The 15314-nt window shown below is 39.6% G+C and overlaps 1 protein-coding gene across 1 annotated transcript in view; it reads left to right on the top strand.

Annotated features, from left to right (window-relative positions):
* Positions 1 to 4451, top strand: part of TGFB2 (transforming growth factor beta 2) — a 61203-nt gene extending 56752 nt beyond the window's left edge. Inside the window, exons 5-7 of the mRNA XM_032681900.1 lie at positions 516 to 690; positions 1269 to 1422; positions 3211 to 4451. Of these exons, the coding sequence (XP_032537791.1) occupies positions 516 to 690; positions 1269 to 1422; positions 3211 to 3369 (488 nt within the window). The 3' untranslated portion in view covers positions 3370 to 4451. The remainder of the gene's footprint in view (positions 1 to 515; positions 691 to 1268; positions 1423 to 3210) is intronic.
* Positions 4452 to 15314: the final 10863 nt, after the last annotated feature.

Genomic DNA, 15314 nt, shown 5'->3' with positions numbered 1-15314 from the left:
TGGCAATGGGAGATGGAGAATTTAAAAGTATTAGAGAGGAGTGAATGTGATAGAGAAAACTAACGGGATAGGAGTAAGCAGTGGGAAATGAAGGTGAAGTATACAGAGCAGCTTTAATGATATTAAAAGGTTTTAAAAGGTACATAGCTAGTTTAAAGTTAGAAATGCTGCTTTAAGTGATGTGACAAAAGAATCACTGCTTGGGGCATTTGAAACTAAGCAATGCAGATGCAATGACTTAAATTATCTTTTCTGTTACTCATTTCAATAGTTCTGTTAAATGTGCTGAAATGCCATTAAACAGTGGTGCATATGGGAGGGCCAGTACAATATATAACATGAGAACTGTGAATATCCTAGGGATCTTGGTTTGAAATTTCCCCCCTTCCCCAGTAAACATGCTCAGCTGGCACCATCATGGCCCAGTTTTTGAGAGAATATTTTTAAGAGATGGTTTATTTAATTTGTGAAGACAAAGCAACACAATGTTTATCACCAAAATGTATTTTTTGAAGGTATTGATGACTACACATATTCCAGTGGTGATGTGAAAGCTTTAAAGTCCAATAGGAAAAAATACAGTGGGAAGACCCCACATCTTCTGCTAATGTTATTACCCTCCTACAGACTTGAGTCGCAACAGCCCAGTCGGCGGAAGAAGCGTGCTCTAGATGCTGCCTATTGTTTTAGGTAACTATGCATCTGTATTCAATATACTTAAAAAATCATACCAGCCTGTGAGGTGTCATGCAGTTGTTTATCATTGTTTCTTTGCAGTTGGTATTTATACAGAACTCATCCCCTCATTTGCAGACCCATGGGGTCTGTGCAGCAGGTGTCTGCCCAGTGGTCTCCAATCCCGCAGAGACAGTGGCAGATGAGAGAGGTTGTGACCTTGGGCAACAAAGGCTGAGTTCCATCTGAGATGATTCCCAAGTGCATTAGTCCCATAATAATTACAGCCAAATTATCACCTCCACTTTGCTCACCTACTCAGGAGAGTCCCCTCTGTAGGACCTGAGGAAAAAGACTTGACTAAGTCCTCCAGGGAAACATTTAGCTTTGTCTCTAAAGCAAGTCCTGCCATGTCTAGGTATCCAATTTCAGTTACAGTATAAGCTACTATTGATTTGATTTGGTTGAGAATTTTTGGGACTCAGACTTGCCTGCCTGTAAAGCATCATTCAGGGAGTGAGGAACTGGATTATTTTCATTCCCTGTGTTGTTTTTGTTATGACCAATGGGTTTCTCTGTACTTTATTTCCAAGGAATGTGCAGGATAATTGCTGTCTGCGTCCACTTTATATTGACTTCAAGAGGGATCTTGGCTGGAAATGGATTCATGAACCTAAAGGATACCATGCTAATTTCTGTGCAGGAGCCTGCCCGTATTTATGGAGCTCAGATACTCAGCACAGCAGAGTAAGTAATGGTTTTGCTAATTTTCAGCTTCTGTTTTATAACTGCAGGGTGAACTATGTTTGTGGGACTGACATCAGCACCAATGCTCACAGTTTGTCTCAGTAACTAAAGATGATGAAATGTGGCCCTATAGAGGAACTCACACATGGCCTCAAGCAGTAGGAATGTATTGACCCAGAGATTTTTTTTTTTATGTGTTCATCAATATGATATGGTTGAATTGAATGCTTTTTTGTGAATATGTAGCCTTGGGAGGTGGCCTGGGAATGGCCTTTCATTATAGAGTAGGAGTGGATGATGGCACAATGAGCTCAGTCAGCAAAGGCACTGAGGAAGGCGCTGTCAGAGTAACGAAAAGGCTGAGTGGTGTACCACCTGGTTATCACTTATGTTTATGACCTGCCATTTCAGGATTAACACTTGCCATGCTGAATTTCATGAAAATGTACTGATAGATGGCCTTCTTTTACTTCAAAAGATGTATTCTTTCTTTGAAAATTTATGTGTCTGAGATATTGAAGAACCAAATGATAGTCGTCTAAGACAGGACTTCTAGGGATTAGATGTGGTATTTTAGCCAACTGCCTTAGGATGAGTAGTATTCTGCTGTGAAGTGCTTATTTCTCTCAACTGTCAATGGGGATGTCTAGACAGTAAATGCATGAGGCAGACATTTGCATCACAGTTGTCGTAAAGTAAGAATTTCACCCTCAGGTCCATACAAAGAATGATGTCTCCCCTTTTTCAAGCCTTCCTTAAAATACCAGCTCCATGTTGGCCAGTAGGGAGAAGTCTCCATGTCCAAGGGACAGCTTGTGTTCTTTTTGGTTAGCAAAACCATGATACAATGTGAATTTACCCCTTTGTAGCTGTCACTGGCTGTGACATTGCTAATAGTACAATGTTGGCAGGCAGAGGTATAAATAAGGTAAGTATGTTTCCATGCTGATGTGGGGTAATAGTGTACACATTTTGGAGCGGCACTTGTTTGTAAAGGAAAGAGGAAGAATAACTGTCATGGTCACAAATATCTGGTTTGGATAGTTGCCCAAAGAGTCAGAAGTTGCTCAATAAAGTAGTTAATGTTGCTGTCCTGAACAGATCTTCTGTGTCTCTAAGCTGCAAATGTTGTGTTGAAGTTCTAGGAAAAGGTCACTTGGTGTTTGGCTAAGACATTAATGGCATCCTCAGGAATACCTATGCATCATCAGTGGCTAACCTTACATACTTCCCTTGCAGAGAACCATGCATAGGAATCCAACGTGACATAGATGATAACTTCACCACAGCTGATTCTCAACAGGAGTAGCTGCATCTTGAGTCTTGGTGCTTGCAGGGTGGCATTAATGAACTTAATTAACATAGCCAGAGGGTAAAAGCAGACGAGTACCTATGTTGTGAAGGGCTTACTTCTCTCTTTGGTGCACTTGTAAAGCGAAAATGCTGCAAACAGCAAATGGCAATCTGAATAAACAGATAAAAAACTTTCAGTTTCTTCTTTCCATATGAATATAGTGTGTGTGTTGATTCAAAGGGCTACACTTTAAAGGCAGGCTCCAGGCATGTACCTGTTCTGAGGTTTAAGACTATATGTACGAAACCCTAGCAAACTGAGGCATATTGTGACACCAGATTGAAGTGAAAAGCATAAAAAAATATTAAAATCCAGGAATCTTCATACTGCTTTCTGTGGGCATTCTCTCAGGTGCTGTGGGAGGAGGTGATGCAGAAAGTAATTTGGTTGTTAAAGGTGGATACCTTAACCTGTTTTTTTGTTTCTCCTTCTAGGTACTCAGCTTGTATAACACCATAAATCCAGAAGCTTCTGCCTCTCCGTGCTGTGTGTCCCAGGATTTGGAACCCCTCACCATCCTCTACTACATTGGCAAAGCACCCAAAATTGAACAACTGTCCAACATGATTGTAAAGTCTTGCAAGTGCAGCTAAAGGATATCTCCGAAACAGCATGATGTGTGTTTATTAAAAAAAAAAAATAACCGAGGAAAAAAAGAAAGAGAGAGTGAGAAGGAAAGAAAGAAAAATAAAAACCCAAGTTCATCAGTGTTAAAAAAAAAAAAAAAAAGAAGAAAAAAAGTGGTACTAGTCCGAACTGTTTGAAAGTTTTTGGTTTTGTTTTTTTTTTAAACTGGCATCTGAAGCAAAACATTGAAGGCTTTTTTCCTACATTTCACCTACACATAGTGTGAGATAGACAAGAAGCAAAGTTAAAGAAAAAAGAAACCTTTTAAAAAATAAACACTGGAAGAAATTTGTTAGTGTTACTATGTGAAAGGAAAAAAACAGGAAAATCCCATGAAGTGGAGTTGCTGTATCTGTCCCGTGCCTTACTTGATCTCTCTGTATTGTTACGCAATAGGCATCCTACCCATTCCTCTTAGTTGTAGAGTTAACAGTGCATTATTTATTTGTGTGTAAAAACTATTAAATGAACATTTCCATATCGCCATTGGAAAAAAAAGAAAACCAGCCAATGTGGACAAAGTGGAGACCAAATAAGCTGCCAGAAATACATATAAAGCCTAAAGGAACACAAGCTCAAAAGAATCAGAAGAATAATGGTTAGTTTAGTTTGATTAAAATAGAAATCAGTTATTACATTATTGACAAACTCTGCCTTTAAAATACCTTATTTTTTGTGCCAGCTGCCTAGAGAGACTTCTTGTAAGGTCTCAAACCCTTGTTTTAAATACTGAATAATTTACTAATAAAGGACACTCTGTTTCAGTCTCAAAGACAAGTCTATAAGATTTTTTTTTTTACTGTAAATGATTTAAAATGTCAGTTTAGTAAACCAGTGAAATATTTAACATGTACTGGTCTAATCTTCAGACCTTAATATGTTGCTGTATAGCTATGCTATGGGATTTTTTTTGTTCTTTTGGTATATGTAACCATACCTAGAGTATTACAATAGGTGGGTAGTAAAAGCCAGCTTAATTGGAAACATATCTGTAGATCTCTATTTGTAAACTATTAAAAAATTACCTACTTTATGTGTAATGTGTAAATTTTCACCATATTTTTGTACTCTGTAATACTGTCAGCTCTCATGACTTTGAATTTGAATTTGGGGCTCTTTTTGATCACTCAGAATCATGTGTTTCCCTCTAGCTGGCCAGTATGAGTAGAGTCCCTATATTTTGACTTGCACTACAAATACATGTTTTATAATAATTGCTATACATGTGCTTTGTATATTGTTCATCATTATGACATAAGCTACCTGACTCCCATTTGTTTTTCTGTTTCATAAAAAGGATGGATTAAAGCAATCTCTCCCCCCCTTCTCCCCTCCTTCTTCAGTCGTCCCTGTTCAGAACACTTGAATCGCGATGCGGTTCGGATTTCTAGGCCTTTCAGTTTTCATTCGGCATTCAAACAGATGGGCAGAGAGCGAGGTGTCAAGAGATGTCCCAGCCTGGCTGAGGCGAGGCAAACCCTTGCAGAGAATGACATTCACCACTGTGCAGAAGGCTGGTAGGAAGGGTCTGCCGTGGCGATATTTGGGACCGATGCACAGTCAGAGGCCGTGCATCGGCCTGGCATGCAGCGGGGACTTGGTCTGTGGGACTGGTCCTGCTCTTATTGCGGGTAACAGAGGTTTGCCTTTAACTTCTGCAGTGGCACAGCAGGCCCCTTTAGGCTGTTGGTATGTGTGTAAGGATTGCAGGATCAGACCCTTGATTTTTGCAAGCTTGCTGATTTTTTTTTCAGTTGAGTTCATGTTAAAGCTCCTTAAAAAAAAAAAAAAGGAAAACGGAACATGGGGGGTCCTAAGATTTTTGTTGTTGTTACATGTTTTAATATTGTCAAGGGAGTTAAAAAAAAAAATCATGTCACATACTTCATTTTAAAAAAGTTCCAACCTAAACTAGCAAAAAAAAAAGAATCATGAAGAAGGCACAGTCATTTCGTTTCACATGATGAATGCTTTTGCACAGCAGAGCTGGAAAACTGCAATACAGGCATACTACTTGGATGGGAAGGGCGTTTTCTGTTGTTGTCCTGAGCAGTGTTGGAACGACACTCCTGAGCTTGATGTTGTCTGCTCCAGTTTTAAGAAGTGCAATTTCTTTGGCTTCAGCGGAACACTGATGCAAAACTGAAATACCATGGTGGCTTGCACATGCAGCTCCTCAGGACTTCTGTAGAGCCCGTCCTTATTGCCTAGTTGGAAACATAACCCCAGAGATGATTTAATGCCACCCATTGACTCAGCGCAGAGGAGGAGGTATGTTAGACTTCTGATTTATTTAGTGAGTTGAGATGAACAAGTGAAAAAATCTGTCCTGCTAACACTTGTTTGAGCCAGACTAACTCCAGTGAGAAGATGCACTGAACTCAGTGAAACTCCTCAGGGTAATACATACTCTGGATTTTGCTGTATATGGCAGCAAAATTAGTTTTATCAGGTTCAGTATGAGAACTGTATTTTTGTTGGACAGGAAAGAAGACAAGGATGAACATTTTACAAAACTTAAAAAGTTATTTTGCAGTTCTCTGGTATGGGAATGCAGCTCAAAATCAGTTTTCAAAATGTGGTATAGGAGATAACATAGTTGTCCAACTATACTCACTATGCGCTGGATGAAGCTGAAAACTTCGGAGTTTTTCTCTAAATTTAGGTATAAAACACTATTTCTGTGTGTCATTGCCCCAAGGTTGAGTATTTTTTTCTTTTTTTGTTCCTCAAAATGCACTGATTGTATTTGAAATTCTCTATTATAAAGCTCCTACTTTTTTTTTTTTTTTCATTTTTTTGCTCTTTGGGCATGTATTTTCCTTTTAATTACCAAGGGTGTTAGGCCTGATCCTACAATGTGCAGAACTTACGGATGAAATTCCCCTCTACAGAGTGGGGTAATGTGAGTCCTAAGCACTGCTCAGGTCTGATGTAAATACCCCTGCAGTGATCTTTAGGTGGATCTGCAACAGCTCAAGGACTTTGCTATGGGCCTTATCATGGCGAGGTAATTGCCACTGTCTGAGCAGAGTCTTTGAGAACTGGTGGTAAATGGTCAGCATCTTGAAAGATCAGACCCAAGGGGCTGACTGGGGCTGAGGGGGAATCATAGCACTTAGCTGGGTGGGGTTGGACAGCATTTCCTCTGTGTTATAACTGTATGGTTGGCGTGGTTTAAAGGAGAAAGAAAAGAAACTTAAAGGACAGCCGTGTTGTACTTTGGTGATCGATTACTCTGTATTTTAACACATTGTATGTCTGGTTTTGTGGTGCTCTAGTGGTAAATAAATTATTTCAATTATATGCTGGTGTTGCTTTCGTATGGCAGTGTTCTTCTGGCACAGGTGATTCCTCAGCTCTGGCTCAGCTTAATCCCTGCAACGCCTGATTTGGTGTGGGCTTTCAGTGTGTGTGACCTTGACGTGGTCCAGCATAGGCTGAGGTGAAGAACAACCATCCTGAGCATGAATCACATCTGCTGTGAGGTTTGCTTTCCCCTCATGCAGTGTATGTCTTGGTCTATAGACAAGAAGTGGCTTCTGGTTGACTGCTCGGAGCAGCAGCGCTGTCCCGTGTGTGTGCAGGACAGGTACTGCCCTGGGTAGGAGCTGTGTTACTCCACAGCCCTGCTGTGCCTGATCCTTCACTAGAACCATACCCTGGCAGGCCTGTTACAGCCAGCACCACTTTTAGAGGCTTTCCTCTCTGGTATAGGGTCTCAAAGTAGTTTCTTCCTCATTTCTGTAGTGCTGAGGGAGGTGGGAAGGTGATCTGTTTTCTGATGCCTGTACACTAAGTGACCCCACAGCACTGCATCCCACAGGAAAGCACAGTTAAACAAATTGTTGGGTTTGTACATTGTTCAAAATAGTCCACAATGGGATGAGATGGGGTATTAGAGGAGAGGCAACAGACACAAGTTGGAACATGGCAAATTCTGGCTTCGTGAAAGGAAAATATTTTTATAATGGAGGTGGCCAAGGCGTGAAATGGGTTGCCCAGAGAGGGCATGACTTCTCCATCCTTGGAGATGCTCAAAACTGTCTGGGCAAGATTCCAGGCAGCCTGTTCCAACTGTGCCTGCTCTGAGCAGGAGGTTGAGCTGGAGACCTCATATACCCCTGCCCACCCCCTTGAATCTACAAACAGTCATGTTCCAACCCAACCACTATTTGTCATGGGCTAAAAGAGCACAAAAAACGCTGGTTCTCAACTGCCTCAGTTATTTCAGTTTGCCATCAGCAACCATGTAGACACATGGAAGTGGTTTTTTTGACAGAAAATAGGACTCCCTAGTTTGCTGTAAGTCTCTCTCCATGCACTCTGCAATATGCAATTGTATTATCTAAGCAAATAGGAATTAAGAAGCCTGGTATTGCAGCTTTTCTTTATCAGGCTCTAGTCACTTAAATAAATAAAACTGGTGGGAGGAAGGACTGCAGGATTGAATCATTACTTTTAAAGTTGATAAAATATGAAAATGCTTCCAGACCAGAGGCTGATGAGGAGACCAGGAACTGCTCTTCCTGGTGCCTTTTCTGGCATCTAAGGAGTGCATAGCATTTCTTGGCATGAATGAAAGAATATGTCATATTGTTTAGAGTTATTGTGATTAATTATAACAAATGGACTCTGTGGTCTGTCAATATGTTTAAGAATGCAACTTGGGATGAGCCTTAAAAACAATTTGAGGAATGATTTCACCACAGTTATGCTTCAGCCTTACATTGATCTGCCTTAATTGATTTCAGTGAGTTTATACAGGCATAAAACTATAGTCCTGCAAAAATTTCTAGATACCAACTTTTATTCTGTCTACTTTTAGTTACACAGCTATATGCTTTGACATGAATGTAATCTGTCAGCCTCAGTGTTATTTGAGGAAGTCCTCACACTGCCTTGAGGTGACAATATTTTGCAGCCCTGTCTGCTGTATTTGTGAAATCAGTGAAGAACAGGAGGGCTTGAGGAGGAATACTGATTGGAAATTTTAGATGGGAAAGTGGTCGTGGTTCCTGTAACTAAAAAGGAAAAAAGTAGAGGGAACACAGTGTGCTAAGAGAGATTTTATAGCACGGGGCTGAAAAGATGGAAGCTCTCCCATGATAATGAGACTTATGTAGAGTATTTTGATGCTGGGCTTGTCTTTTCCTTTAGTTAACACAGCCTTTCCAGACTGTATCACTGAAACCCTTGCTCTGCTTGAATCAAATTGTGGTTAATAGATGTGGAATATTCAATATAGGAAAAAACCCAAACCGTGTAAATGTCTTGAAACTCATTTTTTAGGCCAAAATCTGCCTCTTAGATCAGACAGAACAGATTCTATGAGGAGCCATGAGTTCTGGAAGAAAATAAACCAAGAGGTTATGTAATTATATGTGGTTATAAAGTAGATGTGAAGTAATGTAGTTGGCTTGTCAGTGGGTATGGGTGTAGCAGTAATTTCTTCATCTGTATAAAAATAAAATTAAATGGAACAGAAAGCTGATGAGAACTTCTAATCAAATTTGATATGCTCATTTAATGAAGTAACCTGCTGGAATCTAATACAGAACCTCTGGGGTATAAACCTTTCTTAAAACATATGGTGGTCCAAGAAGCAAATATTTCCTTTGAATGGGGGATTTTAGTGCCAAACCAAGATGATGGCAGGAGGAAGGGTCAGTAATCACTGATCTTTGGGTCTCAGCACTGTTTGCACATACTACATGCAGGTCCTGATTTAATGGTCCACACAACTCATTCAAAAAAAATTTGCCACAAGAAGGGGAACAAGAAAGATACAAAAGGCAAATGGGACCAGAGTCTCTTTTTGTTCAGTGAAGTACGTCATGAATCTGAGAAAGGAGCTTTTCCGTACTAATTGGTCCAGCTAATTAGAGATGGATGAAACCAAAATGTTAACATGAGAATACACATTTTACTAAAGTCAAAGTCAAGTGATTGGGGCTCTTATGTAGTGTTCAAACCTGAGCCATTTTTATAAAATTCAGTTAGATCCAATCCCTGCCACCGGTTTATAACCAAACTGCAATCACCAAATTTGTTGCTGGGGTGTGTAGGGCTTTTAGCTTAAGATGTCAAAAGTTCTTGCACTTGAATAGCTCTGAGCGTGCCAGATGCAAGTCTCACAGAATAGTCTTGGCTTTTTTTTTTTCCCAAGCACAAAGATGCATAAATCTAATTGCCATTCATAGAGATGACAGTTGGAAACAGTCAAAATGTCCCTACACATCAAGGTGCTTCCCAGAGAACCAGTAGGTCACCTCATTCTTCAGTGATTAAAAGACCAGCATTATGGGACTATGTGATGGGGTTTTGCCTCTGAGGGAACTCACGTGAAACAAATTGATGGCTTCATTCCAGTTCCTAGTGTGAACTTGTTGGCAGTCTCCAAGGATATACAGACTAATTTCATCCATCAAAAGCAGAAAATATCCGGAAAAAACTGCTTTTTTTTTCCCTTTGGAAAAATGTAAATACACAAGACAAAATATGCAGCAGTTCATGGACAAGTTATGCATTCCTCTGCAGTGTGTAACCTGTTCTCAAAGAGGTGGTCTGGATCAATTCGTGAACAGTTGGGACGGAAAGATGGATTTTGAGATACTCTGAAATATATTGTTTCCTCGCTTCTGCTATGAAACACTTAATTAAAAAAAAAAAAGGCAGAAGGTTGTCAATAAGCATATGGACTGACTTTTTTCACATTGATACGCAGCTATGATGGATAAGACAGGAGGTGAATCACAGCAGATTTTGTCAAATACAACCAACTGACGTACACAAAGTTGGGTCACAGAAAGCAGAGGGGAAAAGATGAACACAACAGAAGGTTTCTGTCAGCATAAGTACAGGCCCTACATAGCACCACAGGAAAACTGTACTAGTTTTTGTTGTACTTTTTGCTTTGGAATGCTTCCACAGCACAGAGGGCCATGCTTTGAGAAAAGGGGCGTCTTTAGGGAGGTAGGAATTTACCTAGGAATAACTGAAAGTCACTGATACATTTTGAGATTGTTATCAGTCAGAAGACATAACTTAAATGAGCTGTTAACAAGACCTTAATTAACTTTTCCTGTAGCTAAGCACCCTAACTGCTCTCCTGGCCTCTATCTCTTATTTTAATGTTAAAAGTTCCTCCACTGCTTTGTGGTAACGGTGTCTATCAAGTATATGAAATCTCAGTGAGTATCCCAAGGACTGAGGGAGAGATCTCAAGCGTTAAACCCCCGGGTTTCTCTCGTTCCTGGTCCCTTAAATCAGTGCTGTAACACACCAGATGCTCTGCAGGCAGTGCACAAAGCAGGACCTCAAATGCACTCTCAACAGTGGGCTATACATGTAAATGTAAAAATATTCTGTCTTGATCTCCACAAGATCCTCATGGACTCATTCAAACAACTATGTCACTGATCAGACCTCCTCCCCCGCTGTAAGCAGTACAGGAGGAATCACCCATGCTGGGGGAATTTATCCTTAGAAGCTGATGAATATGTTTATGCAAAAATATGTGTCATGAGTTGCAGATAGGAAAACCCCATCTACACACTTGCAAGCAAGAATGTACATAGTGAAAAGGGAAAGAATCAAGTCATGCTTGATTCATTTCCGTGGATACATAGATTAAAGTGGTGTATATAAATTTAAGGGCCTCTTTGAAATTTGCATTGGGCTGCAAAGTTTATTTTTTTTTCTATATTTGTAAGCCTCTCCCTTTATTTGCTAAGTATCTTTGCACTTTCTGGATAGTTTCACTACTTATATTCTTAGCAGTCTTACTGTATGGCCCCAGGGAGGAAAAAAGGAAATTTCAGAGACTGTTTCACTTCTGGGTTACTCCAGCGATAGCAGTTGGGGTTTGTAACTTGCGTTGCTGGATGCAGGAAATTACTTTTGGAGGCAACTGAGTTGAACTGGTCTTATTCCCAGCTCTTTTACTTCAGCTTTACTCCAGCACAACTATTTCAACAGGGGACAACCCAGACTCTAAAGTCATTTGTCTAGGAACAGTCAGGCTCGGTTTGCCATTTTACTAGAGCCTTCACACAAAGCACGTGTGTTTGTGAAGTATTTGAACACTGATTACCACAGTAGCTTGCAAGAAGGCATTTCTATTGCATATTTGAGTTTATATTTGAAATCTAGGAAGATGATGAATATGACAATATTCTGGAGAAGGAAATGGATCTTATTATCATTTAAATGGGTAGGTTTTATAAGGTGTTGCTGCCATTTTTATCTCATCCAACAGTATTGAAAATAACATTCTTTAATGCTGTTCTTGTGCTGTATTTATTGCAGGGGTGTAATATATAACTATAGCTTGGTAAAACTATCCTTTCCATAGTTGCTTATAGTGTTCTTAAGTAGTTTTCAGTCTGAACTTTTGATATTGGAATTCGACCCAGAGATAAATTTCTCTACAAAGTTTTATCAGACTTTGTTGAGATATCTTTGACTTTTGAGAGAACAGGTAAGTATATTTGCCTTATACTTTCCAATCAGAAAGGCTGTGCACTCACAGCTCAGCTTGAGAGCCGAATTCAGTCATTCACATATGGGGTCATAGTCAGATTAGTGTATCAGTTTTCATTTCAAACATGAAAGCAAGTTCCCAATGTTCCTGTCCATAAAGAAATAATGAAACCACGAGCTGTGTTGAATTAACATGGCAACATCTACTTGAGTCTGCAGAATTACCGAAGCAGAGCACTGACTGAAGTTGTGCTCTTTGTAGCTTATCAATGGAGAATATGCTCTTTTCAGAGGAATGGCCTTTCTGCCACGCCTCTGGCATACAGCGAAAAAGTCTCACAAGTGAGATGGTGACGTCTTCTTTCTTTGGTACTTAAGAATGAAAATGTCGGGATTTCAGGTTCTTACTGAGAAAAAAAAATCTGAGGAAAAAGGAATAGCTAGTCACCTAAACTGTTTTCAGTCTTGATAATATTCTTTCCAGAAATAAAAAAAAATATACTCTCCATCAGATAATGGGAAGGGATAGCAGATGCCGGTTAAAGGAGTTTTAGCTGCAGTTCTCACTTGCAATTGGGCCTTTATTCACTGCTGAGTAGTGGCAATTTGACAGGAGAATAAAGTTGCGATGGCCCTCTGAGATAAGGCAGATCACAGAAGAAGACAAACTGTGTTCAGACACATCTTGATATTCAACCACTGTCTGACCTAAGAGAAAATGTAAGCGTGAAGGAATCTCATTCAGCAAAAAATGACCACAAAGAACAAGAATTATAAGCTGCATCTCCAGAGACAAACAGGCAGAAGTAGAAGGTTTTATACCAAACAAAGACCTGCTTAGGAAAGTGCAAGAGCAGTGACTATCTCTTTCAAGGCCCTACAAAAACTGATGACACATCCCTGGGCTGGCCAGGCACTGCGTGGGAGTAGCTTCATCGCAGTCTAGTTTCAGCTTCCTCATGCACTTGGGTTACTTGGTGGTATGTGCCTGTCTCTGAGTCTTGATTTATTCCTTTGAAATCTTTTCAAGAGTAATCTGCCACAGAATGTGTTTGTATAAAGGGATGAAAAGTAGCAAATGACCAAATGAAAAATAAAGGTCAAATAGACACTTTCTGTGTGAATCATCATTGCACCCATATTTCCTGCTGGAATAATTACAAGATTTGTTTAGTAGACTGTGGTTCTTCTAATTTATTCCAAATCTGTTGTAAATTACTGACTAGAGATTACACATTCACCATCTTTGTGCTAAAATAATTCCTAATCCATACAAAATATTTTCAATTTGTTTTAAGGGAACTGTTTCCAGAGGCTAAAGACAAATCTGATTCTCATATCTTGTCATTCTGCAGCCTGTCTTCCAAAGTTCGGCTGTATCAATGCCATGAGCACATGGTGTTGATTGTCTTGTATCTGATGTTCACATCTCTTGAAACAGTGTACAGCATTAAAGTTTGTCCATCAGTTTCCTATATAGACCATTGATAGCTAGGAGAGATACATGTGACTTTGAGTAAAGTGGTTTGGCTTGCAGCTGGGTTCCTCAAAGTGAAAGAAACCTCCCAATATCCTAAGCTTGGAGCCCATTCCCAAAAGAATTTTTTGAGTTCCCAGTCACAGCCACCCCTCCACAAGTCTGCCTATCAGAAACCAAACAGGCCACTGAAGGTACCTTTCATGATGGAAACAGAGGTAGCAAGGCCAGAAAGCTCTTAGATCTGTTTATAGACTTGAAAGCCTAAATATGTTCACAGCTAAGGAACACTTGTATGAATGCAAGTGATCAAGTAGGGCAAAATTATTCTGGTCTCAAAAAAGCAAAGGAGACATCTCTGCAGAACCCATAGTGAAGGGGGCTTGTTAAAAGGGGGACATCTTGAAGGTGTTCAAGGCCAGGTTGGATGGGGCCCAAGGCAACCTGATCTAGTGGGTGGCATCCCTGGCCTCGGTGGGGGAGTTGGAACTAAATGGTCTTTAAGGTCCCTGCCAACCCAAACTATTCTGTGATTCTATGATTAGCTCTAAGTAAATCATAAAGTTGACACTGCTGAAAAACCATAGAATTTCCAGCATTCAATTAATATATTTTTGTTTGATTAGTGTATTTTTGTTTCTCCTAAGATAAAATTTGATGCATTCGCTCAGCCTTCAAATCCAGCACTGGTTCCCTGCTTAAATGAGAAATATTGTGTTTTTATGTTACTAGTTTAACGCAGTAAGCAAGCAGAGATCAAAGAATCTTGAGAACTACATTTAATTATAATCGCCGCCACAAATGCCAGAGCAAGATGTGGCTCTGTCATAAAAAAAACACAGTAAAACAATATTATGCAGTTTACAAATTCCATCAAACCACTGTACAAATAAACAATGCTACTGAATCACACAACAAATCATCTTACAATTAGGCCACACAAGACCATCTGGTTTGCAAACCAGCCTACGAGCCAAAGAGGAAAACTTTGAAGATAAATATTGCCATATGTGGAAGCCCAGGAAAAATATTACTTACTAGCATGGAGCATCATTTTGAAATGTAATTCTCCGTGGGAATTGAAGAGTTCTTACTGAGGCTAATGTGTTTTGCAAGAAACCTCACAAAATGGAAGCATAAGGTATTACAGATAGGCCCAGAGACTGTGAAGGAATGAAAGCCCTTTAAAAGCAGATGGATTTAGCCTGTCTGTTGATTGAGCACCTAAGTTAAATCAGAAGTTTTAACACTTTGTCTGTCCAGGACGTTTGTCTAGTTGTGTAAGGGAAACATCCTCTTCCTTCTCAGTCAAAGTGTACTGATAATGGTAAAAGGTAGAATTTGGTCTACATGACTTTTGAATGGCTAAAGTAGGATTATTTTATCACTCATTATACTGATGATCAGAAGTTCTTAGTATTCTGATGGACAGCTTTGCAAAACTCCAGGTCTCAAGAGCAAGATTTACCAAAGCAAACAGATGTTTGGAACCTCTGTCTTCAAGTCACATAATGGTTGTGCAGTTCAGGAGACTGGAATTCAGCATTCACTAAAAACCAAGGCACTGTAAGACTTCTAGAAATAGACACCAACAATCACTCAAGATGTCTAAAATCATCTTAAAGATGTTGAGCAATGAACATGTTTTTTCTGAAGTCAGTGGTAAGTTTCTCCTTAAGTTTGGTAACTCAGGGTTGGGTCCTGGAGCATAATGGTTAGAAAAGGATAATATAAAAAAGAAGCAAATCATAAAAAGCACAAAATCAACATCAACCACTTATCCATCTGAACAAATTTTGATTAAAATAAAAAATGCAGAAGTGTTTCATTTGTTCGAAATTTACAATCTCTGTGCAGTTCTCCTGGTTTGTTCCCAATTTGTTTTGCCTTGTGTCATGAAAGACCATGAACATGTGAAAAGGGTTTATCTTTCATACTTTGAAACAAATA

The sequence above is a fragment of the Chiroxiphia lanceolata genome, chromosome 3 (genome assembly GCF_009829145.1).
Source record: "Chiroxiphia lanceolata isolate bChiLan1 chromosome 3, bChiLan1.pri, whole genome shotgun sequence".
NCBI lineage: Eukaryota > Metazoa > Chordata > Aves > Passeriformes > Pipridae > Chiroxiphia > Chiroxiphia lanceolata.
The sequence above is the reverse complement of the archived record's forward strand: the minus strand, read 5'-3'. Positions and strand labels throughout refer to the sequence as shown.